A 26,589-nucleotide genomic window follows, 5' to 3' on the forward strand; every position below is an offset into this window, starting at 1 on the left:
TACGTAATTTAATCTAAAACATCTGAAAATTTAAAAGAACAATGTGCATAAATACCGTCAAAAATACATGTCTTATCCAGGTAAATTTGGCAACTCTCGAATGTTTATACGACGTTCTTTCTTAGCACGGCAGTAGAGAAGTTCGATTATTTTAAGGAATACTCTGTTAATCTTGTTATTTCTTCCACCTAAGATTTTATTTTTTAGGGGTAAGAAAATCAAAATGCATCTGTTGCAAGCAAATATTCAAACAGAGAGGCAGCTGTCGAGAGTCTACAAAGTTTAGTATATTTTTACGAAGAGCACTCAAATTTTTTACGTTTAAAAAAAGAGAGAATTCGTGAATCTGCGAATCATGATGGCATTTTCCTCTTCAAAATGCTTCTCATATATATAATCCTCTTACTTGTAAAATAACTCAGTATTTTGAAAAATGTCATGTCTTTTGAAATATTTATTCCACGGCTAGAAATTACCACTGAAACCATAGGTAGATGACAACTACTAAGTTAAGTTATATCCGATGTGATCTATATTTTCAACCGCCAACAGGGTTTTCTTTGCATTGTACACTTCGAGTTGCCGCTTTAAGAGTCCCTCGCCTGACTTCATGGCAATCGCTAAGTAGGTACATTAAATGGACGGATTTTACCGAAATGAGTCTGACTGCTTTTCACATTGCTTATAATCTTCTATCGTGTTTTATTTTTTTAAAAGAGAAATAATCTACTTGACACCTTCAAAAATACATCTGATCTGCATAATCAAATGTACCCTATACTATGCAGAACATACCCACAAAATTTCAGATTTTCGTGTTGCTCGGTTTTTCTCCTTGAAAAAAACGAAACACCAGATGAAATCAGGCAACTTCTGGTGTAATTAGACTGATTGAATCTGTTCAATTACTAGGTACTGATATAAACAAATTAATCGGTATAAAAACAGCTAATGTAAACTCAATTAAACCAATTTATGAATAGATGGTATTCTCATTCTCAGGTTCTTTGGTGGTTTCCAATTAGCCCTTATCTCCATGGGACGTTTTCATGGGATTTGTCCCAAGTTCGAATCGTAGGAATGAAACTTCTGGGATTTTTCCCAGTTATCGTCTCCACGGGACGAGGCTCATACGGCCCTGCGGCTAGTTTGCGCGGGAAGATAAATTAGTTAAAGTCGAGTATTAAATCGGGATTAAAATAATAATTACACTCAATCGACAATTAGACACATTATTTTGACAAAATAAACATGAGCGATGGAGTAATGAACAAAATATTGCACAGTTCGTTTTCACTTTCTCTTCCTCTCTCAGTGGGTCCAAAGGGTACGATGACCATACTTGGTAATGGGAAAAATATTAATTAACTCATTATTTTTCCCAACTTCGTAAGTGGGATTTTTCCCTGGGACAAATCCCGTGAAACGGCCCGTGGAGACAAGGCCTTATGAATAAAACGCAATCTAGCAACTACGTCCTCACGTCGAAGCGAATTAATCCATTGGCAAAGGCGATATTTGCTTTGTTAGCAGAATATTCAATGATTGCAAGTATGATATAGGCTACTCTCATCTATGCAGCTATTGTTGGTCTTAGCTTCCATTTCTTCGATTCCTCTGGATAGGGTTAAGCCGCTTTAGCGAAAATCCCTTCGCGGAACATGGCGTACTAAATCCTTGTAGTGCTCTGCTCGAACTCGGAAAAGTGCACCCGAGCAAATAGTTCGGAATTGCAATGGTGTCTTTGCACAAGAATGCACAACTCATGCATGACGTTATGGCTGAAACTATCCGGAAAAGTGTTGCCAAAGTATTAGTCACCTCACTGGAAGTCTGAAGCACGTGACCAAACATGGCAATTCTACTAGCGAAGTCAGAAGCGGATCCTGCAATTTGGCAACACCGGATTTCCTCCATTTGAGCCTACGTTAAATTATCGATTCTTGTCGGAGCACCTGGACCCTCCGGCAATCGATAAATTTCCATACATTCCGAAAAACCGGCACGCAAATGACCATACTCTGTCTATACAGGGTGATCCACAGTTAAACGGACAGACTGCAGAAGTGTGTTCTATGGGTAAAGATGAGACTTTTTACTGTATAAAGTTTTTCTTCCAAAATCGCCCCAAGTCAGAGCTACGCCCCCCTTCCAAAAAAAAAAAAAAATTCAGAAAGTAAATCATTCTTCCTGAATTTTGGCAATGATTGTGAACCAAATCTCATGAAAAGTTGTACTTTCCTGTGCTTGTATGTCCTGAATTCATAAATGATCTAAAAAAATCGAAATCTCAAATTAAGAGGGGGTTTGGGGGTGTTTCGGCTCCTGCAGTCTGGCCGTTTAACCGTGGATCACCATGTATGGGTACTCTAGATATCACTAGAGACTAATGATAAAATAATGCATGGTCACCACCGCGGCTATTTCTTTCCGGATCGATTTTGAGGCTTCATTTATCAACGTTCCAACATTCCAATCCGTGTGGGAGGACTAAGAAAGAAAAGGCGCTTTCCTGCTGACCCGCAGGATCACGCGTCAGCGGTGTTTTCCAGATCATCGACGTCAAAATCGAAGGCGCCAACTTCAAGCCCGAACCATGTCTACTGTCTACCCACCCGCTTAATGGCTCTCCGATACAGAGCGCTCGCCAAACGATTGAGAAAACGGTTTCTCTGTGTCCTTCCATGCAGGCGGACTCATATAATGCAGTTCATTCTGTGTGGAAGGATTGCCTTTTTTTTCTCTCTCTCTCTCTACTTCAAATTGTTAAAAAATGTGTCCGACATGTTTGAAATGTACATTTCACAATAGTAAAAAGCCAATTTAACCACGGGAGTATGTAATTAGCATTTTTTTATTGTAAAATCTACATTGAAACATGTTGGATACTTTTTTTAACTGCGAAATTTTTAAATCAGCAATATTATTTTTTTCGGTGAAGTTTCGGCGGATTGAAGTTGCAATTTAAACGAAAAAATGGTTCAAGAAAAAGTTGCCAAAAAACTAAAATACTGTTGCCATTTTAGGGAACAAAATTGCTGGGTTACATCGCTAAATTACGCCGTTTATTAGTACCAATATGTATAAAATGAACCATTATTATAAAATAAAAAAAATAAACCTTTATATGTAAAATGAACCGTTATTCTTAAGTACAAAAGAGAATAAGGTATTCCATAAAAATCTGAACAACCGATTTTTCCGACGAATTCGAAAAAAATTGCTCTACCGAGAATTGTTCCTTCCCGACCTTCTTTCTCTTGGATGGTCAGATATTAAAAGCGAGTTCGAGAGGAGTTATCACAATAAGGAAAAAAAAGTTTTCAGTCGGATTACTTTACAGATAATCAATCATTCACTTCCTTTGGAAACGAGAAATCTTAATGTAAACTTTATTAAAAACTGGTTTTAATAAAAGACGATGAAGATGTCCATGAATGGAAAATTGTCATCCGTGGAGAAATATTACGGCATTTATAAAAATATCCTGTTCAGTAAGGAACAGCCAGTGGCTGTAAGTCAATAAAAGACATCGACGGTGAAACTATCAGACCACGTATCTCGTTTGCGGTGTTTAAAAATCTCCACTCACATTTTATTTTTTTGAAGGAGATCAACTCAATATCATTCCTTACACTTTACACAGATTTTTCTCCGCACAAAGAGGAAAAATCACGGAAGTTTTCACGAATTGACGTTGAGTAGTTTTCTATTTAAAAAATAAAGTATGACAGGAAGTCTGCGACGTCGCAAACCGAGATACGTGGTTTGGTAGTTTCACCGTCGACATGGAAAATATACGGTCAACACGGGAAGGAGGGGTAGAGTGAGAAGAAAGGAGGGGAGAGGTTGAGAGGGAGAGATGAAAAAAGAAACGGAAAGGTAGAGAAAGAAAGGGGGATAAGGAGGAGGAAGATGACGAACAAAATGAGCGTTTCAAAATCTGTCAAGACTAAATTTGAATGGAACTTTTCCGGCTTTACTTCATCATCTTGGTGACCTCAAAGCTCTTATATTTTGAGAAGGAGGGCTGGGAGCGAGGACACCCCAGGTTCATCCACCATATGTCACGTTCCCCATCATAAAATGATAAGTCGGACACCTTGCCTCTTATCTCCCCGGTTCACACTCTCATCAAAAATTTAAGCTTCGAGAAATTTAAAACAGTCACTCAAAAGGTGCACGCGTCGGGCGACATTCTCAGGATTTGTAAGATAGAGGTGCCAAGCGATCGGGATCGGAGAGGGGAGGTGAACATTTCCCAACTCCTCTCGGGGGGTTGAGAGAAATAAATCTGCAGGCCAAAACATATGGATCATATGGATTGCATTTTGCAAAAAGGAACCAGGAGCATTGCTATGTTGCTAAGATTGTGCAACTTCCTATGCCTCCGCAGAAAAACCTGATTATCCATTAACAGTCTCTATTTTACTTGCTAATAATTGTAAATATAAAACAAAAATTACCATGTAAATTTCATATTTTTTCATAATTTCAGTAATTGTATTGCAACGGATGAAGTTGCACAATCTGAGCATCAATGCGATGCTTCTGGCCCCTTATTGCAAAATGCAATCCATGTTCACTACACCAAATAGGCGAGATTGTATCGGTATCGATTGGTTCGACATGTAAACAAAGCCACAAAAAGCAAACAAGCCAAGTAATATATTCTTTTTTTTTGTTTTATTTTTTCTTCTTTTTTTTATCAGAATGCTAATCAGAGAAAGTTGCAAGTTGAGAAATGTTCAACTCTGCGAGTTTAAATGATTGCGCCGAACACAGGTCGGTCGACGTGAGACGCATATTAGCGCCTAAAAGACTGCCGAAATACTTCACGCATTGCACTAAACACAGGGCAGTCGGCGAGAGCATTTAGCGCCTACAAGGCTGTGGGGATACTTCACGCATTGCACTAAACACAGTGCGGTCGGCGAGAGCATTAAGCTGTGGGGATACTTCCCGCATTGCGCTTACATTACGGAGAGCGCCTTGATCGTTGAAAATTCGAAATCTCTCGGGGTCGGTCCTTCCGCGATGTGTCTATGATGTGATCTACTGAAAATACCTTACATCAATGGATTGTATTCGACACATCAAACAGGTAAGATTGTATTGATATCAATTGGTTCAACATGTAAACATAGCCACAAAAGTCATGCAGTTGAGCGATTTGAGGAAACGGGTTTTTGGGATAGATTTTTTACTTTTATGCGTGCAAAATGGCAATAAAGAGTGAAATCGTTAGGAATTTTCTCATTTTCAGCTTTTCCAACTTAAATCCTGAAATCTGCGTTTACGGCAATGTTCTGTTGTTTTGAATCAAACGATATATTGAACGATTTTCGTGATAGATTGTTTAAGTTAATAAGTACAAAATGTGAATAAAAAGTGAAATTGTTAGGGATTTTCTCATTTTTAGCTTTTCCAACTAGAATCCTACAATTTATGCGAGGTTATGTTCTATTGTTTTGAACCAAACTATACATCGAACGACTATCGAATACGATTCATTGCACATTCCTCTTTTGAGGGAGCTTTGCATTCTATCGCTTCCGGTTCAAAGAGCATAAGTACATATTGACACTATAAAATTTCTACTCGCTAATTTCATTTTTACTAGGAAACATTGAGGCATTTTCAACAGAAAATCTCACCGATTCTTCTTCTGACTATTTTAGTACAAAAATCAGCAACATCTAGAATAGACATCACACGATAATTTTCTTGTAAAATATCCAATTTTTAGGTTCAATTTTGTAACCTTGGAGCAGCGTTACGTTCCTTCTTCTAGGAAACGACGATTTGGATGTTTTTCCCCAAACGGAACTATGTGCATTAAGTCATGAGCCCTAAGACTCATAAGAACATATGCATAACAGGGCTCACGTCATAAAGCACGTAGTTCCGTTTGGCAGGAATACGTCCATTTATCGCAATGCAACGAGTAACATTAGATAAAAGGATTCCTGGATCGGTGCATTCCCCTGTTCCGCGAATTTGGAAAAAAACCCTCATGAGGACTGAAAACCCCGGAGGTAAAATATTCTTATGGCTCAAAGTTTAACATACGTATCTGAAAATGAGATTCTCATACCTAACAAGTGACTCTTGTGACACGTAAATGAGTTTGAAGCCATGCGAGGACCAACAGTAAGATCTCATTTTCTTCAAGAAAAGAATTGACTTGACGTTCAGCTTTACAAAGTTCTCTGGCGAGGCTGGTTTTCGTATAAAACGTGCTTACGATAATGTGTTCGCTCATTTATCTAAATATGTCTCGTTAAAATATCTTAGGTTAAATATTTTTGCTAAAATGAATTCTGAGATCATAAAATCAAAATGAGCTATATATGTGCATAAGATTTGTGTGAATCGTAATTTATTTGGATTTAATTCATTCTCGCATAGTGCTTTTTAGCATAAATATGTCCAAATGTTCAAAGATTATTCTGTGGCCGATTCGGGGTTCATTTACGTATACATGAAAGCGGTTTTGAAATGTCGTATCAACGAAATATAGCCTCCATTTTACTGATATAATACTTATTCCAGATTTGTGAGGAGGTTTTGTTTTTGTGTGAATTTTCCTTCCGTGAGGTTTTCGCCAAATGAAATACCTCACCCACTGACCCTGTACTGCGATCTCAGGCAGTTCAAGAGGTTTATCTCTAATTTTTTCAATAAACTTGGCATCTTCCCCCATGAGCGATTATTGCTATGTAGGTAAGGTTTTCCTTATGTCTATTCATGGGCAAACCTAATTGCCGGCAGTTCAGAAACGTTGCTCGCTCGTTTTGACGGTAAATTTAAAAATGCTTGATATAGACTACAAAATAGAGAATCGACTTTCATGGGCCACGTTTTTTGACAATCAAGAGGTATCCATGTTAGGCGCAGTCAGTTCCTTTCTCTGAATTTATTTCAGCAAAAGAAACATCTAAGAGTGAACCGAAGGTGTATTTGATCACTTCTCTTTGAATTGACCTGACTCCTTTTGCATTCAAAGAAGGGGATTTGAGTTATTACATTATTCAAATATAAACAAAAAATAATAATTTGTGAGGAAAAGTTGAATTGTTTGGTCAAAAACCACTGCCAAGAGCTCCAGCAATTTGTTCAAATTCAAATTTTGAAACGGTAACTTTTCCTTGAGAGTAATTGTATAAAACAATTCTTCAGCAAGCAGGCATCTTTGGGTTGGAAAAATTGAGTTTGGGGCAACTGAACACGTTCCTGCTCCAATGAACTGATTATTGGATTGATAGACGAAGTGATGGACAAAGACAAACAGAAAATGTAGCAATCCCATTGCTGAAACGGCTGGTTGTTATGGACTTAATGGTTCATTGACCGTGTGGTCCCTCTTGGATTGCATATAGTTCATCTTCACATACCTCTTTTGCAACCCGCAATGCACATGGCTGTATAATGCTACAACACTGACGTCAGGCTGATTCAGACTGACTGAATCAGTCTGACTCACGGTAGTTTATGAAACAGTCTGACGTCAGGCTGATTCACTTTTGATATAGCATACTCTTCCTATATACTCTACTCTACCCTAAAAAGACTACTTGTTTGGCTGTATCTCTCGTGTGGAACATACCCATTTCGGCTCCTGACGTGGCAACCCCCTGAGCGACACCGTTTTAATCGCTTCATTTTTCACCGCCCCTTAATCCCTCGACTCTGACGCTGGGGCGATACCGTCGAGTGATAGTTTCGCGCCGCCCCGCTTTGAAATGTAAATGTGAGTGCGTTCTTTTCGGGCCCGAGCAATTTCGGCAGAGGCATTTCGGGAGCCTCCCGGCACAGCGGCGGCTTGTACATGTGCCTGTCGCTGCTCGCTCGCGTCACCTAAAAACCGGGTCTTTCATTCACACTACCTCACCGCTGACCCATTTAACAGGCTCTGCGGGCTGATTATTGAAATTGATAGGTAGAGTTATACACAAATACATTTTAATGCCAAATTTGGCTGGCTATGCAGGCTATGCTATTAAAGACATGGTAAATGATGTCGTCCAGTGGTGTGGCGTGCTTTGCGATTGATCGATGTTCTGTCATTTAAACCTATGGTAAAGAATCGATTACCAAAGTGTTCGCTGCGAACACCCTGATTATCGATCCTTTTCCATAGGTTTAAATGGCATAACAATCGATACACCGCAAAGCACGCCACGCCACTGATGTCGTCCTCCTCTAACGTGGAGGTGCACAGTAGATCGAGTCAATGGGAGAGATCGGACAAAATGTGGAAACTTTGATCGCTCATAACTCCGTTTATACAAAATTTTAAGGTTCTGAAAGTTGTTTCATTCGTTTCCTCGTAAAATTTTCTGCTAGAAGCACCCCTTAAAACCTAAAATGTGACGAAATGAATAATATTGAAAAACATGAAAACGAATGCCGCAGATTGACTCTATGCGAGAGACCGATATTACAACGCTGTCTAATTCTACTGTATTTCTACCCTCAGGAATCTATTTTATTCACAGCAAGTGTTTGTATACTTATTGTAATTGGATATCATCACGTAGAAGAGAATTTTTCCCGCAAAAAAAAAGAAAACTGCGTAAGGCTCATAATATTGGTCGCAAAGGTATCCTCTTTTTCAAATATACGTTTGAAAATGAGCCCCTTCTAGTTGAGGACGTTCATTTTAAACATTTCCTTTGACAATCACATATAAAACGGCCGTATCCTAGAATATAAGCTTTCCTTAGCTTTCAACGACGCAATGAATGTTTGGTAGGTTTATTTTGTCCCTCCAGTGATGTAAAAGCGTATCTATTCTTTGGAATGAGGCGTACGTCCATATAAAGTGGAGGCTTTCAAGGGATTACGTAAAAATTATGTTATGCTCTTTCTCTACAGAGGAGCGACAATATCTCGAGCACTCTGTAAACATTCCCTTCTGACATTCAAAACGCTACCTTTTTATCAGTGCAACGTTTATCAGGATGAACAATTTTTCTCTATCCTTACTTTTCCAGGATCAGATCTTTCATCCCTTCCCCAACAAGCCGCTTGTTCTTCCTGCTTTTTCGCTCGGCAGAATTCTGGCGTGCTAGGAGAGATCACTGTTTCAACTTTCAAATGTTGCCAAATTTTGCCCGCGAGAGTATTAATTTTTTAAAATAGTCAGGAATATTTTCCCATGAAATTCTCGGATATTTTATATCGAATAGCATATAAAACCCAGTGAAACCTTGGAGGGAAAAAAACACTTTCAGGAAGGATTTATCTCTTAAAAAATCGTTAAAATATCTTTTCAAGGGAGCCCTTTATAATAATTTTTTTAGGTAAACTTTAAATTTAGTAAAATGCACGTGAACAATTCTTTTAAAAAATTACCACTTTTTTAAATTGTTTTTCTTGGCATTTTAAAAAATTTTAAGGATTTTAAAAGTACAGCAGATCTTTGAAAAGTTTTAAACCCTATTTTTATTAAAGTTTACAACACGTAAATTTTACTTTAAAAATATGCAAGAAGGGTGTTGTGAAACAGTAGAAAAACAAGAGAGGAAAACGGAAAACAAGGCTCAGATGTACAATAAAACAACTTGAGACGTTTCTACTCAAAACCGAGTGATTTTCAGTTGGAATAATAATACAATACAAATGATAAAAGTCGATGAAAAAACTTGAGCCCTACAAAGAGGTGACTAGGCTCCGAGAGAAACATACGAATAAACTGATAACAGGATGAAACATTGATTAGACTACGTTTTGTAATAAGAAACAACTATTTTTAGCTCTTTGTACCAACGTACATGCTATTGTACTTTCCCGATGCAGATTGCAGATAGGTTAGAAATAATTGGTCCTCATTGTTAAATATAGACAAAAATTTACAGTATTTTCCGAGTTGTTTTTTAAAATTCACGATTATTTTTATAAGTTTTTTCTTTAAATGGTCACATTGCTATTAAGGATTCAATTTCTCAGAAATGTTTGGTTTACACATACATAAGAGTCATTCCTGCAACGCACTCTGGCGTTCTGCGACACCCAAATGCCATTGTGATTTTTGGTTGGCCGGTTTTTGACTCTGCTAAATGAAATTTGGCAGCATACTTCGTGGCTCATACGTCGTTCTTCCTTTGCACTACAGGGATCTTCTCTTGCTCCCGGTTCGAGCAAAACACAATAACTGTGCGCTAAACCGGATATGAACCCAAAATTAAGCAGTTATTCACCTCTTTCGTAGTCGCTTTGTTCCCGTCTTCTTGTCTGACGATGAGCCCTCCTCCTGTCTTAGAACAACCATCGCAATTTTCCGAGCCGTATACGTTTCCACAGTGCGCTTTTATTAAACGTGCGAAAATGCACAGGCGAGAGGAGCGAGAGAGGGGGAGGCCGTTCAGACAGACAATTGTGCAAACATTTTGCGTGAAATGGTGTGCAGTAAAAGTACGCTCAGAAGGGTGGTTTGAGCATCTGAAAGTGCAGAAAAGTGATAAAAGAAGCGCCGGTGTTTTTAAGACAGGGTAAACAACATCCGCCCCGCCGAAATCGTTGCCAAGCTTTTAAAAAATGGGGAAATGTCTGACCATACAAAAGAAAAAAAACCTTAGTCCGAATCTCAGAGACGAAATCATCAGTAAAGGGTTTTTTGTCGAGTTGGGTCAAAAAATCTGATTTCGATATTTCGATGAAAAATCCGCTCCAGTGTCTTGCAGTTTTGGCTGTGAGTGGTTTAGCAAAGTTTTTGGAAAGTTGAATAGGTAGAGTTTTATCAAGATGCTGCAAATTTGAACTGCCTTTAGCAAAAAGGAACCAAGCCACATCAGCTATTGTCAAATTTGAGTGGGCAATTTCATTTTTGACAAGAGAACGTTTCTGCGGACTCATTTGAAAAGTTCAAGGAATTTGCTTCGTACTATGCAGAAAATTTACCGAAATTTACACAAAAATCCGCACAGCCGTTTTCATGTAGAAAATTAAAATGCATAGTTAAATTTGGCAATAGCTGATGTGGCTTGGTTCCGTTCTGCTTAACGCGGTCTATTTGTGCCTCTGAGCATAATCGATTTAATTTTAAATAGCTTTTTAACCCCTTTTCACGACTTTAAACCTCTATTTGAACAGTTGGACCTTTATGCACGATTTTCGTCCCAAAATGTTTGTAGAGTACCCATATATCAGTTGGTGGCAGGAACTTGATTTTGGATTTTAGTGGATCTGCACTTGTCGTTTTTAGAAAATTCTGTTCGCAATGCAATTTAAAGTTTCTGGAAATGTGAAGAAAAATTATGTTCTAAAATGAATATTTAACCGGAATAGATTTGACAACATTTGAATGTTTTTACGGTAGTGTTCGCGTTCCTCCTTACCATGGCAGACTAGTGCACTCCGGCGCTAAGTGAGGAATACCACTATTCGAACTCCCCGGAGGCCGTTTTGCCTACCTCCCGAATTGAAGGCGATTTGTGCGTCTGCTTCACGCGGATTGGAATTAAGAAACACGTCCGAACGAACCGAAGGTACTAATAATTTCCACGCCCTGGCGCTTGTGTGATGGTATGCCACGCAGATAAATATTTTGATGTTCGAAAAAAAAAATTAATCAACTGGTCAATCAAATTTTGCGAGTCTTAAGGAAGACAATTTTGACCATGTCTGACAATTTGAAATGGAACGTTCATTTAAACGATGCAATAATGGAACTCAGCCCATACTTCGGTATTTAAAACAAAAAAGAATTTCAACGATTGTGGTAATGATTCTTATTTGGGACTCTAGGTGTCATTTTGCAAAAATAGGAGACAACGAACGGCAAAAATGTCCGAAAAAGAAAGTTCTCATTAAATCACGATTTTCTTGAGAAAATTTGAGGCAGAGATAACACTTTGTCCATCGATGTTTTGCCAATTTTTAGAAGTCTCATCACAGTGTGGCGAAACATAAGAGGTGCATACCTCTCACTTTTGAGTTTGACTGTAAATCCGCTGTTAAAAGTCATCACTCGTGAAGGTAATTTCGTAATTTTTTGAAATATATAAATCAGCGTAACTTATGATTAATTGCTACATCAAAAACACAAGCCACACTGAAACCCACTTGAAGTTCAATCAGTTCGCCTCTCGAAAGCTCCCATATGATCTTGTGATCAAGAGAGATTTGAGAGAGCCTTCAGCATACCATGATAGGCTTCGGGTGAAAATTAGCAATGTATTTAAGAAATGGATCTTTGCAAACGATGACTATGATTTGGACTGCATTTTGCAATTTGGAACTATAAATTCTGCGTCTTCTGGAAAAACACTTATGTGCTTAGGGAAACTACTGGCACATACGTTATTTTTAAACCGGGCTAGAATTTATAGTTCCAAATTGCAAAATGTAGTCCATTTGTCACTATAGATATAAGAAAAAATAAAATATGAGTGGAATATACTACACATTTTGCAAAGTTTAAGGGAGACTCACGCCTGCCTTTCGTTAAAATCAAGAAGTTTCATGGTTGCCATTCACTGTAATCCCTAGCAAGGATTCATACATCCACAAAAGTCACTCCTACAACTCACTCTGGCGTTCTCCGACACCCGGACGCCGCATATGCCAATCTTCTCAAAAGGTTATCGGGCGACTGGCAACTTAATATTTCTTCATCAATGCCCTGCCGCCACACAGTGGATTGAGTCAATAGGAGAGGTCGGACAAAATTTGGAAACTTTAAACGCTTATGACTCCGTTTCTACAAAATTTTGAGGTTCTAAAAGTTCTTTTCTAAAATGGCAAAGATCCGGAATATTTCGGGAATTTCAAAAGTTCCGGAATTCTTAATAGGTTTTTTCAGAAGTTCCGAGAAAGTTTCGGAAAATGCAAAAGATCCGGAATATTTCGGGGATTTCAAAAGTTCCGGGAAAAATTTAGAAAAATCTCAGAAGATCCGAAATTCAGTACTAGTTCCGGGAAATGGGAGCACTGTAACAAGATTCAAGTCCCAATGGATATGATTATTTGTTATTTAAATACGCACACATCTTATAAAACGCTCGAGGACTGAATTTTAGTTCGGCAACGATGGTGAGTGGCTTGGTACTAACAGGAAGTTCCGTACGTAGCGGCGCTAGTGATACATCGCCCAATGGAGCTCATTCTTAACCCATTCAAAAACTTCACCATCCATCCACACCCCTTTCCGTCCGATGCCGCTCGTCAGACTGCTTTTAAAACTATTTACCACTCTCTCTGCACTTTTCAACGACTTAACCTTTTGTGCGCACCCGGGACTGTCAATGGAATTTGCTTTGCTCGCAGAGTAAACACTCGCACCGTGGATCGGCCCGCGAAGAATCAACTCGCTTCGAGTGCCTCCTTTCCCTCCTTGAAAAACTCGCACGGCCTCTTGTTCGCAGCTTGAAAGCATGCTTAAAAGCAAGTTTATTACTCTCACTCGAGACAGGAAAAGAAAAATACCATCTGAAAGTTAATTAAAACTTCTTTAAAAGGCCCCCCTTAAAAAAAAATAAAATTACAACCTTGACTTTAGGAAATTTGATAGAATGTTGCAGAATTTTGTAAAATCTTCTTCCTCTTCTATGAACGTCATGTGACGTTTAAAAATGTCCGCCGCCATTTAATTCTTTACAGAGAAATTTTTCAACGAAGCTGTTTAAAAATTTCATTGCATTTTCTTTGTGTTGCCAATAAAATTCAATGAAATTTTCAAACAGATTCATCCAATAATTCTTCTGTAAAAAAAATAAAATAGCGGCGGAAAATTTGAAACGTCACATGGTGCTTGTCCAGCGTGTCTACTTAGATAGGCTGGCCAAAAATCCGTACTTTTAAAGTACTCTTTTAGTACGCTCCCAAGAAATTCAGTACTTTCTCAACAGAAAAATGCAGTACTTTGTCAGTACCTCCAATTGACGAAATTCGATCAATTTCAACAATTTGAATTTCTCACTTGAATTGCGACGAAAATGAAAAAAATTCTCAGTAATTCCGAACCTCCCTTAAAAAATCAGCACTATTTCCGGACTTTCAGGAAATTCCGGTCTTGTAGACACCCTTTTGTCATACTGTGCCCGGAAGGTGAAGGTAGCATTCAACAAATTGGGGTGGCACCACAATTTTGGGAGATAACCCCTCCCACTTTTTTTTCCGTGCACACACACTGGAAAAAAAAACACATTGGATCGAGAGTCAAGACTCTTGAAAACATCGACAAAAAAAAACACTCTTGATTCAATCAGAATCGAGCTTAAATCAAGAACCAAGCCTCTTAATTTAAGCGGATTTCCTTTTGATTCAAGCAAAAATCCGATTGAATCAAGAGTATTTTTTCTTGTCAATGTTTTCAAGAGTCTGGACTCTAGATCAAATGTGTTTTTTTTCCCCCAGTGTCTGACAGGAAAATTTTATTGCGAAATGCCTCCGTTCTTTGTCAAATTATTTGCCAAATTCACGGAAAACTTCGAGAGAAATAATTTGTTGAGTTTCCTTATAAAAAAGTATTACATGAAAAGTAATTCCGGAAAAGAACAAATTTTGTCTATGCTGTAATTGAATATGCTCGAATTCTTTTATACTGATCAGCACAAAGCTCGGGAACCGATCGCAAAAGAGTCAGGTTGGGTTAAATTAGGTCACGCAACTAAACTAACTCTCCGGATACGCTGGAAGTATCACTCGAATTGAAGGCGCCTCAATCCTGAATTTGTGCACCCTATTTCTTTCAAGCAAAAATCCGATTGAATCAAGAGTAGTTTTTCTTGTCAATGTTTTTAAGAGTCTGGACTGTAGATCCAATGTGTTTTTTCTTTCCAGTGCATCATGGTTTTAACTTCCTTAAGCGCAATATCCACCCTTGATTTATTTTCAGGAACGATTTGGCAATCGGGCGAAGCTTTTTTGCGCCAGCTCACTCGGTGAAGACTCAATTACGAATGAAGACATTAGAATTCCGGGCTCCGTATCTCGCAGTCACTTTTCGCCTCGGAGAGTAAATGTTTCCTCTTCGGCAACAAGGGAACAAAGAATTCCGTTTAGGTTCTCACGATTCCGATTTCTTCGCAATCACCGTCGAAAGAAGTTATTTGCAGCGCTTCCATTACCGAGGACGTCTAATTACGCCCGAGCGACTGTTAGGCACTGATAACTTTATTACACTCCCCGTAATCTACACCTCCATCTGACATTCTTCGCGATTTTACGTCTCCTACCCCCTTTGTTGTCAAGCTGCACCGTCCTTCTGCCTTACATTTGCTTCATTTTCTGTAGCCTTTTTTGAAATCGACCATTCAGATTTGCCGCAGAATTTAGAAAATGAATTTACCTGACATTTCCCAATTCCCTGACACATGTTGGTGGAATTCCCTGACAATCCGTCACTTTCCGACGAAAGTATCTTAAGCGCCAGGCGACGTTTAAAAATTTCCGCCGTCATTTTATTTTTTAACGGAGAAATTGTTCAACGAAGCTGTTCGAAAATTTCACTGAATTTTCTTTGTGCTGCCGATTAAATTCAGTGAAATTTTCAAAAAGATTCAACCGACAATTATTTTTGTGTAAAAAAATAAAATGACGGCAGAAATTTTTAAACGTCGCATGGCACTTGCGATACTTTGGCCAGAAGGGTCAGAAAGTGACAAATTGGAGATATGACAGGTGATTCAGAGACATAATTGAAAAAAGTCTCCAGGAAAAATTTGTTTTTCGAAACCTCAAACCCATTCTAGAAAGCGTATAAAGGTGATTTAACAAATTTTCTCTGTCAATTTCTTCATTTCCCCTGACATTTCCCGGTTTCCCCAGTATTCCCTGACTGTGGCAACCCTGAATCGACCATTACGTCGCCCCATTGACGTAAGGACGTACCTCGATTCCCACGTGAGCCCTGTTTTACATATAAATCTATGATTCCTGGGGCTCATGCGGAAAGCTACATACGCTCTTACGTCAGATAAGCGACGATTAGTGAACTGCACTGGCATCCAGAGAAATCCAATTCTTTGGTCGTATATTGTCTTTGAGAAAAAACTAAATATTACCCTTTTTTTATAGGAATTCATGAACGAAAAGCTGAGCTCCAGTGACCTCGATGCAAGTGAGTTAACGAGACCAGCGGGCCGATTATTGAAATTGATAGACAAAGCTATAGAAAAAGGAGACAAAATAGATATGGAAAGATCCTATTGGTGGAAACGGGTAGTTGCAATGGACAAAGGAGGTACACTGGAAAAAACACTTTGGATCTAGAGTCCAGACTCTTAAAAACATCGACAAGAAAAAATACTCTTGATTCAATCGGATTTAAGCTTAAATCAAGAACCAAGCCTCTCAATTTGAGCGGATTTCCTTTTGATTTAAGCTTAAATCTGATTGAATCAAGAGTCCTTTTTCTTGTCAATGTTTTCAAGAGTCTGGACTCTAGATCCAATTTGTTTTTTTTCCAGTGTAGGTAATAGACTAACTAACGGCAACCCACAAGAGACCCGGCAGTTAGTCCATCATTTTCTCCCTTAGTCTATGAGAGCCACCCGTTTCGACCAATAGGATTGCCCCATACTCCCTACGTCTTCTTTGCCTATAGCTTTGTCCATCAATTTCAATAATCAGTCCGCAGGTGTTTCGCGGCGAAAATCGTGAGATTTCCTGAGTCTCTATGCTTAACGGCGCCCAAAGAGGCCCTGGTCGAAGCAATCAGTCACGATATATCGATTGATATTCCATTCAAACCTATGGAAAAGGATCGATAAACAGGTTGCTCGCAACGAACACCTAAATAATCGATTCTTCACCATGGATTCAAATGGGAAAATATCGATAATCGAAACGCCTCGCTACTGGAAACAATCCTCCCTTTATCCCGAGGAAATTCTTTTACACCGCGGGAGCGTGGAGGGGGGAAAAGTTGTCCACGGCCGAGTTACCGAAGAAGTTTTAACGTGAGGAGGCGCCTCCCTGAATAATTTCCTGCTCTTTAAGAAAGATATTACACCGAGCGAAGGGATGAGAATGTTTACATTTTATTAAAATTTAAACAAAAATTCTACTCGTGTCCCGAGTTGAACGTTTTCGGAGAATTTTTAATTAATATTAATCAATCTCCACGCTGATTCGTTAGCGACCTCTCGAGTCTCCGGGATTATGGCGGCACAGCGCTTATCAGTTACGCTGCAAATGAATGGTGGACGAATTAATGGGCGTAATTGGCATTCGAATAATCCTGAAATTTTAACCAGGTCTGTCGCTGACAATGAGGAAACAAGAGCTGCAATATAAATCGCGGGCCGAGATTTTTCTCCCTACTTTCACGAGTCACCTCTGATTGGCTAATCCGCTTGGTGCAAGCTTGCCGAGGCCCTTGTGGAAAATAGCACGGAGCTCATTCTTCATCGAAATTATCTCGAAAACAAGGACAAATTCATGCGTCGAAAATTTCAAAAATCATGTTTCAGATTTTCCTGAAGAGATTGATGGGTAACACATGACACTTTTCTTCGAACACACCGAACAACTCAACCTGGAAATGTTTTTCTTCGACTTGAGTTATGACTCTAAGTGTAATATTTTAAGTTAAATTCTAGGTCAAGCTATTCGGTGTGTTTGAAGAGAAATTCCATGCATTACCGTTGAATTTCTCGGGAAGCATCTGGAAAAATTGATTTTTGAAATCTCCGACGCATAAATTTTTCCTTGTTTTCGAGATATTTTCGATGAAAAATGAACATGTTTTGTAATACTGAATTTTTTACCCCGTCCAGTGGTTCATTGCTTGGTCCAATGGAGATGTTGCACGTGTAAGGAATTTGCGATTTGACTGTTGATTCTTATGTAAAAGTTCGCGAGAAGCTCAATGGTGCCACTGGTTTTCTCTGAAATTAACTCCCAAGTTCAAAAAAGCTCTCAAGTTGAGGCCAAAATGGAGGGGATATCCCACGCTATCCTGAGAGTCCACCCCTACATCAAAACAAACTCTCCATGCAAAGATAGGGAGCAAATACATTGACAGGGCTGCCACATTATTTGGGGACTCTAAAACTGAAAACACGGCATCACTGCTAATGTATTTGCTCCCTATCTTTGCATGGAGAGTTTGTCTTGATGTAGGGGTGGACTCTCAGGATAGCGTGGGATATTCCCTCCATTTTGGCCTCAACTTGAGAGCTTTTTTTGAGCTTGGGAGTTAATTTCAGAGAAAACCAGTGGCACCATCGTGTTTCTCGCGAACTTTTACATAAGAATCAACAGTCAAATCGCAAATTCCTCACACATGCAACATCTCCATTCCCATCCAGGAATACCAAAATACCAAGATGTTATTAGTTCATTGGTATAAGTAATTTATTTCAATACCAAAGACAATCAGCCTATACACGCCGCGAATCTAAGCCCCCCTCCCCGGGATTTCAACGATGTCTTGCTCGGAGCAGTCAGCACATCGACAGATGTTCCGCCGAGTTAGAAACACAACCGTGAGGCGCCAAGACTCATGCCGATCGCATGTTCGACAGCACCACCGCGCCTCGTAAAAACAACTCATCAGCAAGCCAATTTCAATCGGAGCTACGGGGTTCTCGCCTCGGAGGGACGCGAGATCGTGGGAGGGATTGCGCGATGAATATTTATCAGGTGTGCCCCGCTCGGCTTGTGGCGCCATCTAGACTCGCGATTAATCAGGAGACCTAGGGCGCGCACTAATCAAAAGAGACTATTCCCATCAAGACACGAACCCTGAAAGGCGTGTATTCCTACGGGTTTCAGGGTTCATCTCACGATGCAGATAGGCTCTTTTTGATTTGGATGGGAGCTAATGGAACCCGTTGTGTTCGAGACACGTCATCCTTCATTCAAACGTGCCAATTCTGCCGCATCTGCATGGAACATCAAGATGCGGATCAACAGCTCACCGCCCGTTCCTTTAATCGTCGTACAACCATTACTACAGCCGCGCCGTGCCTCCCGCGATTTGCCGAATGAATACCCCCTCCTCACCCACCCTCTGTTGGACGACGCTTCAAAGGGACATCGAAAACCAAACCTCGGCGGGTAAACGCTCCGGTTAGGTCCTGTCACAACTTTGTCAGGGCTTCGTTCAGTGGCGTGGCGTGAATAATCGATTATCGATATCTCGCCATTTGAAACTATGGTAAAGAATCGATTATCTGATAATCGATCTTTTTTCATAGGTTTAAATGCCATAACAATCAATACATCGCAATTCACGCCACGCCACGGGCTTCGTTGAACAATTGGATTGCATTTTGCGAAAAAGAACCACGAGCATTCCAATGTCGCTAAGATTGTGCAACTTTTCTCACTTTGCAAATATAAACTGATTACCCGAATAAATTTTATCTTTTTTTTCAATTAACTATAAATTTAAGACGAAAATTACCTTTGTATATTTAATTTTGTGCATTATTTCGATGATTTTACTGCAAAGAGTGTAAGTTGCACAATCCTAGCAACATTGGAATGCTCTTGGTTCTTTTTTGCAAAATGCAATCCAATTCGACGCGTTTATTCTGAAAGGAGCTATGTGCATAGGGTTTGCGTACAACGAAGAGCCTTTCAACATAAATATGTCCAATCGGCCCAACACGGAAAAAATTAAATTGTTGATTTAACAATTAAATTTTAAAGACACGACGAGACATTAATTTTGACTGAGTTTCAGGAGCAGTCTCAACAAGCTTCTACAAACTTTTCACGCGGAAGCGGCTTTCATGACAGTAAAACCGCAAGCTGCTCAGAGTGCAACTTTCTCAGCTGCGAAACTACGGTAGCACTGAAACAACATTGGCTAGAGTATGACTAGAGAATGACTGAGTATGACACAAGCGATAGAAATTTGAGGGGGCAAAAATTATACATGTAAAAAAAGAGGTTATTTTACATAAATGTATCAAATTTCTCGTTACATTTCCGAAAATGCAAATCTTGATTTTATGAGATGCCAGCCATGAAAACAATTTCATCGAAAAAAACTCGGAATATTTCGAGAGGGCAGTAATTCACTCCCGGAAAGGTAAAGAAAGGAAAGAGACTTTTTAATCGACCAATATTTACTCAACTTACGAAACAGCAAACAAGTTCCGCCGTTTATTCGGAAAGCAAATAAATATAAATAAACATGACGTACCACCAATACCCTCACAAGAAAGTGAATGTGAATTGTGAACACTTCTCGAGAAAGTTCAGTCGGTTTTCCTCTAGGACATTCGAGTTTTCTCCACAGTTGCTGTTCGCTATGACTTATTGGAATCTGTTGATTTTGAAACCTCACAAGTCAATTTGTCGCATTCCATAAGAATGCCTGTCTTTTAAGTGTTGTTAAATAACGGAGATATGTGGTTTTGACGTGCACCGAATCATTTTTCATCGTGTTTTATTTACTCTTAAACTCCAGACGGGAGTTCTGGGAGTGGAGGGGGATCGGAGGCGTTTTGTGACCTTTCAAAAGTGAACTGTCACCATTTTACGACCGCGTAGACCGTTAACGGAGACAACTGAGTAGCCATTGTGGAGGTTTATCGGCTCTTACCGCCCGAAATTAAATACCGTTCACCAGGCGAGTGTTACCCTAGTGCGCTGAGGAAGAACAACGTATGAATATTCGAATGTTGCCAGAATTGTTCCTTTGAAACCCGAATTGTTTTGAGACATTAATGAGTAATTTTCTTAGATTTCTCACGGGGTTGTGATTCACAACTTACTCTGAAGTACCTGAAATTTTCAAAAAAAATTCGTACTATTCATCTAATATGAATATTTTTTGAAAGAAGTTTGGCAACCTCCGATCCTTAATTCAGACACAGCGTTGTTTTTTTATTAGGTTGTACTTTTTTATTTTTAGCAAGGCAGTACTGTGGCCTTCCTCCCCCAAATACAACATTGCGTATTGCCATGGCTCGCTAGATAGGATAAGGAATTGAGAACCCCTAATTTGTTTCTTGATCTAAATTGTATGGAACATACTGTGGGCGCATTGCAATTCCCAAATTCAATTCATGAATAAGAGTTTAGCAGTTTTTTATACGTGGAGATTCAAACTTTCCGCTCATAAGAAAAAAAAAATCAAGTCTGCTTCAATCAAATCGAGCACGTAACTATTTTTTTACTACGTTATACGTTATGAGTAAAAAAGTCACTCTACAGAAGAGACAAACACATAGCACATATGGGTGCTGAACTTTTCTTGACAAGTTTCATAGTAATAAGGAAGGGAAAAATGTTGTCAAAGCAATGCTCATTTCCTTTGTCAAATATTGGTTCCAGGGGCACACACACTACATCTTTCGGTTTTTCGTGAGAATAATTTAATATTGATTATCTTAAAGTAAACCACAAACATGAATTCTCCATTATTGGTCCATTAGCAAATTAGTGCATTTTTCAAAGAGGAAGACAATATTGTCCCTCTTATTTGGTATAGTGTGGGCTTGAGTCTCCCTGATTCGGTCATTTCTAGGAATTGGAAAACTTCCCTAGACGAAATCAAAGCCTGATGTTTCTAGGAAAACACTTAAAGAGCTGTTCTGAAGCGTTTAAGATTGCTACAACCACGGTGATTCGTTCACTATTGATTCGAGTTTAAATGCTGCTTCAGGTCGTATAACGACCATCATTGAAAGTGATTGGTCTTCGGTTGATTTCAGTTCATCTTAAAATCACTTCTCTCAAAACTTCAAATCTAAATCAAGAAGAGTTTTTTTCAAAATTGCTTGTGTCCCCCGTTTATTACCGAAGAGGATTGTTATTCGAGGATTGTATTGGACGTGACTCTGCGAAACAAGAAGCTCAATAGAGAGAATCTGAGGTATAACAGAGGCGGATCCAGCAATTTGGCAACACCGGATTCCCTCCATTTAAACCTATGTTGAATAATCGATTCTTGTCGGAGCTCCTAGCCCCTTCAAGAATCGATACATTTCCACGCATAGGTTTATTATGGAGAAAAACAATATTGCCGATGTTGGTTTCGCCAATGGAGTATTATTAGAAAAGTTTCTTGCATGATTCACTTTGAAAATTCAATGAGTTTTACCGAAATTTCCCGAGAGCGAATAATTCAGATTGTGACAACTACAAACATGACACACAACTACTACACAAGAACTATTTTTATAATAACGACTTACTCATTGGGTTTCCTGATGTTTCTCTCCCTAAATCCCCCCTCTTTTTTGCATTCCTAAATCCTAAATGATTGAATAAGAAACACAACCTTGTCTGAACGGCGAACAACGACAACACCAAAACAAAGGTCACAACATTGAATCCAAATATCCTTTGTTGGAGAGTTCGGCATACAATCAAGGGTAATATTTAGGATTTTATAAATAGACGAAAATATGGCCTAATTTTAATGAATCACGCAAAGTAAATAACTTCTCAATCTCAACCATAAAATTACACATGCAGAGGGGTCAATGATGTTTCTAAAATGAGCCAAAATAGCGATTTCTCATCGCAAAATGTAGTTCAACTGTGAATATGACCGATGATATTCTTCTTTCGACTGGCCAAACTCTCCAAAATCCACAATTAATAATGGATCAGTTGCGCTGATCACAGAACCATGTTTTGCTGATTGATTCTTGCACCACAGCTAAATATAATAAGATCTGTTCAAACGGCAACTCTCTTTGTTCAGTGCTAACCGAGATATTGCGCTTTGAAAAATTCAATTTATGACGTCATGCACCGCGGCAGTGGTTTCTTCCACCTTACTTTCATCCAAGTTTCACATAGAATAACCAGTGCAAGTACGCATCTCCCTGACAGATGAATGCAAGGTGGAAGAAACCAAGGGTGTCACTATCACGGTGCATGAATGACGTCACAAACCGAATTTTTCAGAGCGCGATATCCTAGTTAATACTGAACGCAGAGAGTTACTGTTTGGACAGATCTTATCATTTTTAGCTGAACTACAAAAATCAAGCATCAAAACACGATTCTGAGGCCAGCGTAACTGACCCATACACATTACACCGATAAGAAGTTGAAAACGGTTCTTACCTACAGAAGGTAAAATTAGAGTGCCTGTACATTGTTAACACTGTTCAAATGTGAGACAGGATTCGAGGAATTATGTTGGTGCTGAGCCGGATGTTGGATTTTTGTCAGTGACGTATTGACGTTTTCCTCGCTGGCCGAGTACGCCACCAACATAATTTCTACGTTGTCCGCATTTTTATTCGCCCAATCCTCTGTCTCCTGTGAACAGTCCACGGATGATTTCAAAATCCAGTCCCTCGGCTCAAAACAGCTCGTTAATTGGACTGCGTTAAGCAGAAAGGAACCAAGCCATATCAGCTATTGCCAAATTTAACTGGAAAATTTTATGTTTTACATGAAAACGTTTGTGCGGATTTTTTAGCAAATTTCAGTGAATTTTCTGCATAATACGAGGCAACTTCCTAAACATTTGCAAAGGACTCCGCATAAACGTTCTCTTGTAAAAATTAAATTGCCTCTTTGTATTTGGCATAAGCTGATGTGATTTGGTTCCTTTCTGCTAAACGCGGTCCAATTTTACCTCTGGAAAGATTGGAGATGGGATTTTCTGATTGGATTTGCTCTTACTTCCCAGAACCATTAATGAACTATTTTGACAAAAACATAAAGCCGGCCCAACTACATCAAAGGTTACCTAATCTTCTCTGATGTTTTCTTGCTCAAACATATAACTAAGCAACATTAAAACTTGAAATGTTGTGAGAATAAATCTCTTAATCCAGGGTAAAATCACCGAGAGCGTAAACGTTTTTTGGAATTAATGGACCTATGAGGAGTTGCAAAAGCGCTTAAACAAACTGACTGACAATCGGTGTTTTTATCAGCTCGCTTTGCGCTTTTACGTCTATGATATAAAGATTATGAGCTTTGATTGTAATCCTTCGAATGATCAAGTGAGAAAATAAAAAAATAAATACATGAATAAATGAACTAGCAGTTTCAACAAAAAAAGGTCAAAATTAGGTGAGAGTGCACAGATCATGAGACTGAACAGAAAATGAATCGATCGGTATTTCGATTGCGAAGCTAGATAATTTTGAAGGCGCCGAAATAGAATTTTAGACCATTTTTACAACTTGGATTTTTGAATTTTAAAACTTCGACTAAAAATTCGACTTTCACGTCATAAATACACCTTTGCATCAAGTTTCACAATATTTTATTGAATAGGATGCGAGATGGCATTTCGGGCCTTATGACCTATCTTGGATTTTCGAACTTCAAAAATTTGAGTTAAAATTCATGTTTCCCGTCAAAAATTGTCCCCTGATTCCAAAATTTACAAAACTCGATCGAACAGGAGCCACACATCGTAGGTTAAGTAGGACTGAAAACACACTGGTGGACAATCAATACCGGCGGTCAATTTCCATCCGTTTAAGCGCCTTCATTTTCGTCTGATACTGTGCAATACTTCTGAGGTGGAATAGTTGCTCAAGGCGCCTTCAACAGTAGCGATTCAACTTGTATACAGTAGATCCCGAATTACCGCTGAAATTACACTGCGGCGCGTGCAACATGACACATTTTCTCATCATCGACGGTGAGATAAAAAACATCCATACCTCATTTGCGACGTTGCAAGTTTTTCACTGCGTGTTTTAAGAGGGTAAACCTATAAATGAAACACTCTAAAATCTGCCGATATTTTTCCGAGATATGATAGGAAATATTATTTTAATGTTTTCTTCAAGTCTATTGACGTGTTTTCCTTGAAAAAGGAAAGAGAAGTATGAGTCTATAAACCTTCGAAGGAAGTAAAGCGAGTCCGAATAGATGAGCGGTTCCATTATACGTTAAAAATATGAAAAATGACATAAAAATTGGGCAACCTAAAATGCAATTATGCTAAGTTCAGCAAAGTTCAGCATGCTAAAATCCGTCTATTTGTGAAGAGATCAGGGAACATGTGACTTAAGATGAAGGGGGGGGGGGGCTGATGACCATAGAAAAGTTTAAAGAGGTTGATTTTGCATCATGTGATGCGAAGAACACACCGAGTTCCAAAAAATTGCCTTCGACAGCAATAATAGTTAACGGACACGAAATGGGAAATTCGAGAAAATACTGTTACAGTTATTTGCCAGCGTCGGCCGTTGCTATCATTCAATATGATTCAATTTCAAGTCGCATGACAATATTAACAATGTTTGAGTTCCAGTTATTAAAATCCCCTGAAAAATTCGCCGAAAAACGTTGTTCCACACATAGGATTTCAAATGTTTTACGCGTTCATTTTTCTCCATATTTCTTTGAATCGGGGTTAAAAATAATTTCAAACAATTGACTCATACGGGGAAAAAATCTGTTTTAGTTTGCAAGATTTTTGTTTTGTTTTTAAGTTTAGATTTTCTTCCATCTTTCTCTCCGAGGGCAAGCCTAGTTGCCAGCGTCTAAGAGAAAACTGCGGACGCGCAAATGCGTGATGTATGGTGAATTTGAGACATTTTAATAAATGTGATTTCTACAATGACTTTCATACAATTTCATCCATAACAGTACTGCCAAGCAAAGGAGGAACTCCGTATGAGCACCCAAATGTTGCCGAATTTATACAAAATATTTATTTTTGAAGAAAGTTACGCATATTTTTCCATTATTTAGATTGATTTTGATGAAAAATTGAAAGACAAAAATTCAGAATTTCAGTACATTGTCTTTTTATCGGTGGAAATATGGCAACGCTCGAATTACCATACTGCGTGTTTTCTTGATATCCCTCGTGTGTAAAAGACTCATTCGACAGAAAGTAGATTCCCGTAATGAAAATTTTGGCTCTACTTCACGTTTCGTGTTCAAATTAGAGGCTTCAAAGGTCCGTCGCATCGCTGGCCAATGAAAAAGCAGGAAAAGGCACCCATGAGCTCCCTTTAAAGCCTCCACTTTGTACTTGAAAAAAAGAGTCTTTACACTTTAGGAAGCCTTTCACTTGGGATTTCTAAAACGCTCAGTCTCAAGTGACGCTAATGATGCGGTTAGAACCACGCTCAAAGTTAAAAATTTCGTGACCACACACTCTGTATCGTTGTTCCAGTTTTCATTTCCCTATCTTTGCACGCAGACGATCAAAAACAAGCAGTGCTGCCGATTTTGGCATGGATACGACGTGAAACGCATGATATTTTCGAGAATTTAGCTACGCCGGAACCCGGTGCAGCCAAGAAAACCGCGCTGGGTTGGGGACGGATTTTCTCTAATTTGAAGTCCGTGTTGAGGCGTAAGGAAAATGAAGCCAAATGAGAAAATGGCGCGTGCCAAATTTTACTCGGAATCGAGAAATTTTCACCGTGGTTCGGTGGCTTTTCGGAGCGACCCGGCAAGCGTGTTGACGATTGGTTGATGTTGGATGGTGGTTGGTGCGATTATTTTAACTTATCGGAGCTTGACAGAGCTCGTCTCTCGGAACGAGACAAGTGTGCAAAGAGCTAGAATTAAGGAGCAAGCTCCACCGTTGCCGGATTCCAGAGACTGAATGAAAAAATCATTTTTTGAATGTTTCTTTACACAACATGAATCCCTGGGGAAAACGTGCTAAGCACCGGTAGTAGGACAGGGATTTAGATATTTTGGCTTTCAAAGGCGTTCCGGGAAGTGAAGATA

The 26,589-nt window shown here is 39.1% G+C and overlaps 1 protein-coding gene across 7 annotated transcripts in view; it reads right to left on the reverse strand.

Moving 5' to 3' along the window:
- The window catches only part of LOC109030233 (prolactin-releasing peptide receptor), a 384,812-nt gene that overhangs the window by 18,925 nt on the left and 339,298 nt on the right, over positions 1-26,589 (reverse strand). For 6 of the 7 annotated variants that reach the window (XM_019041087.2, XM_019041086.2, XM_072303433.1 and 3 more), the window contains one exon: positions 22,990-23,187. The exons of the other annotated variant lie outside the window; for it this stretch is intronic. In XM_019041087.2, the coding sequence (XP_018896632.1) occupies positions 23,005-23,187 (183 nt within the window). In that variant the 3' untranslated portion in view covers positions 22,990-23,004. The remainder of the gene's footprint in view (positions 1-22,989; positions 23,188-26,589) is intronic. 7 annotated transcript variants of the gene reach the window in all.

This window comes from Bemisia tabaci, chromosome 8, assembly GCF_918797505.1.
Source record: "Bemisia tabaci chromosome 8, PGI_BMITA_v3".
NCBI lineage: Eukaryota > Metazoa > Arthropoda > Insecta > Hemiptera > Aleyrodidae > Bemisia > Bemisia tabaci.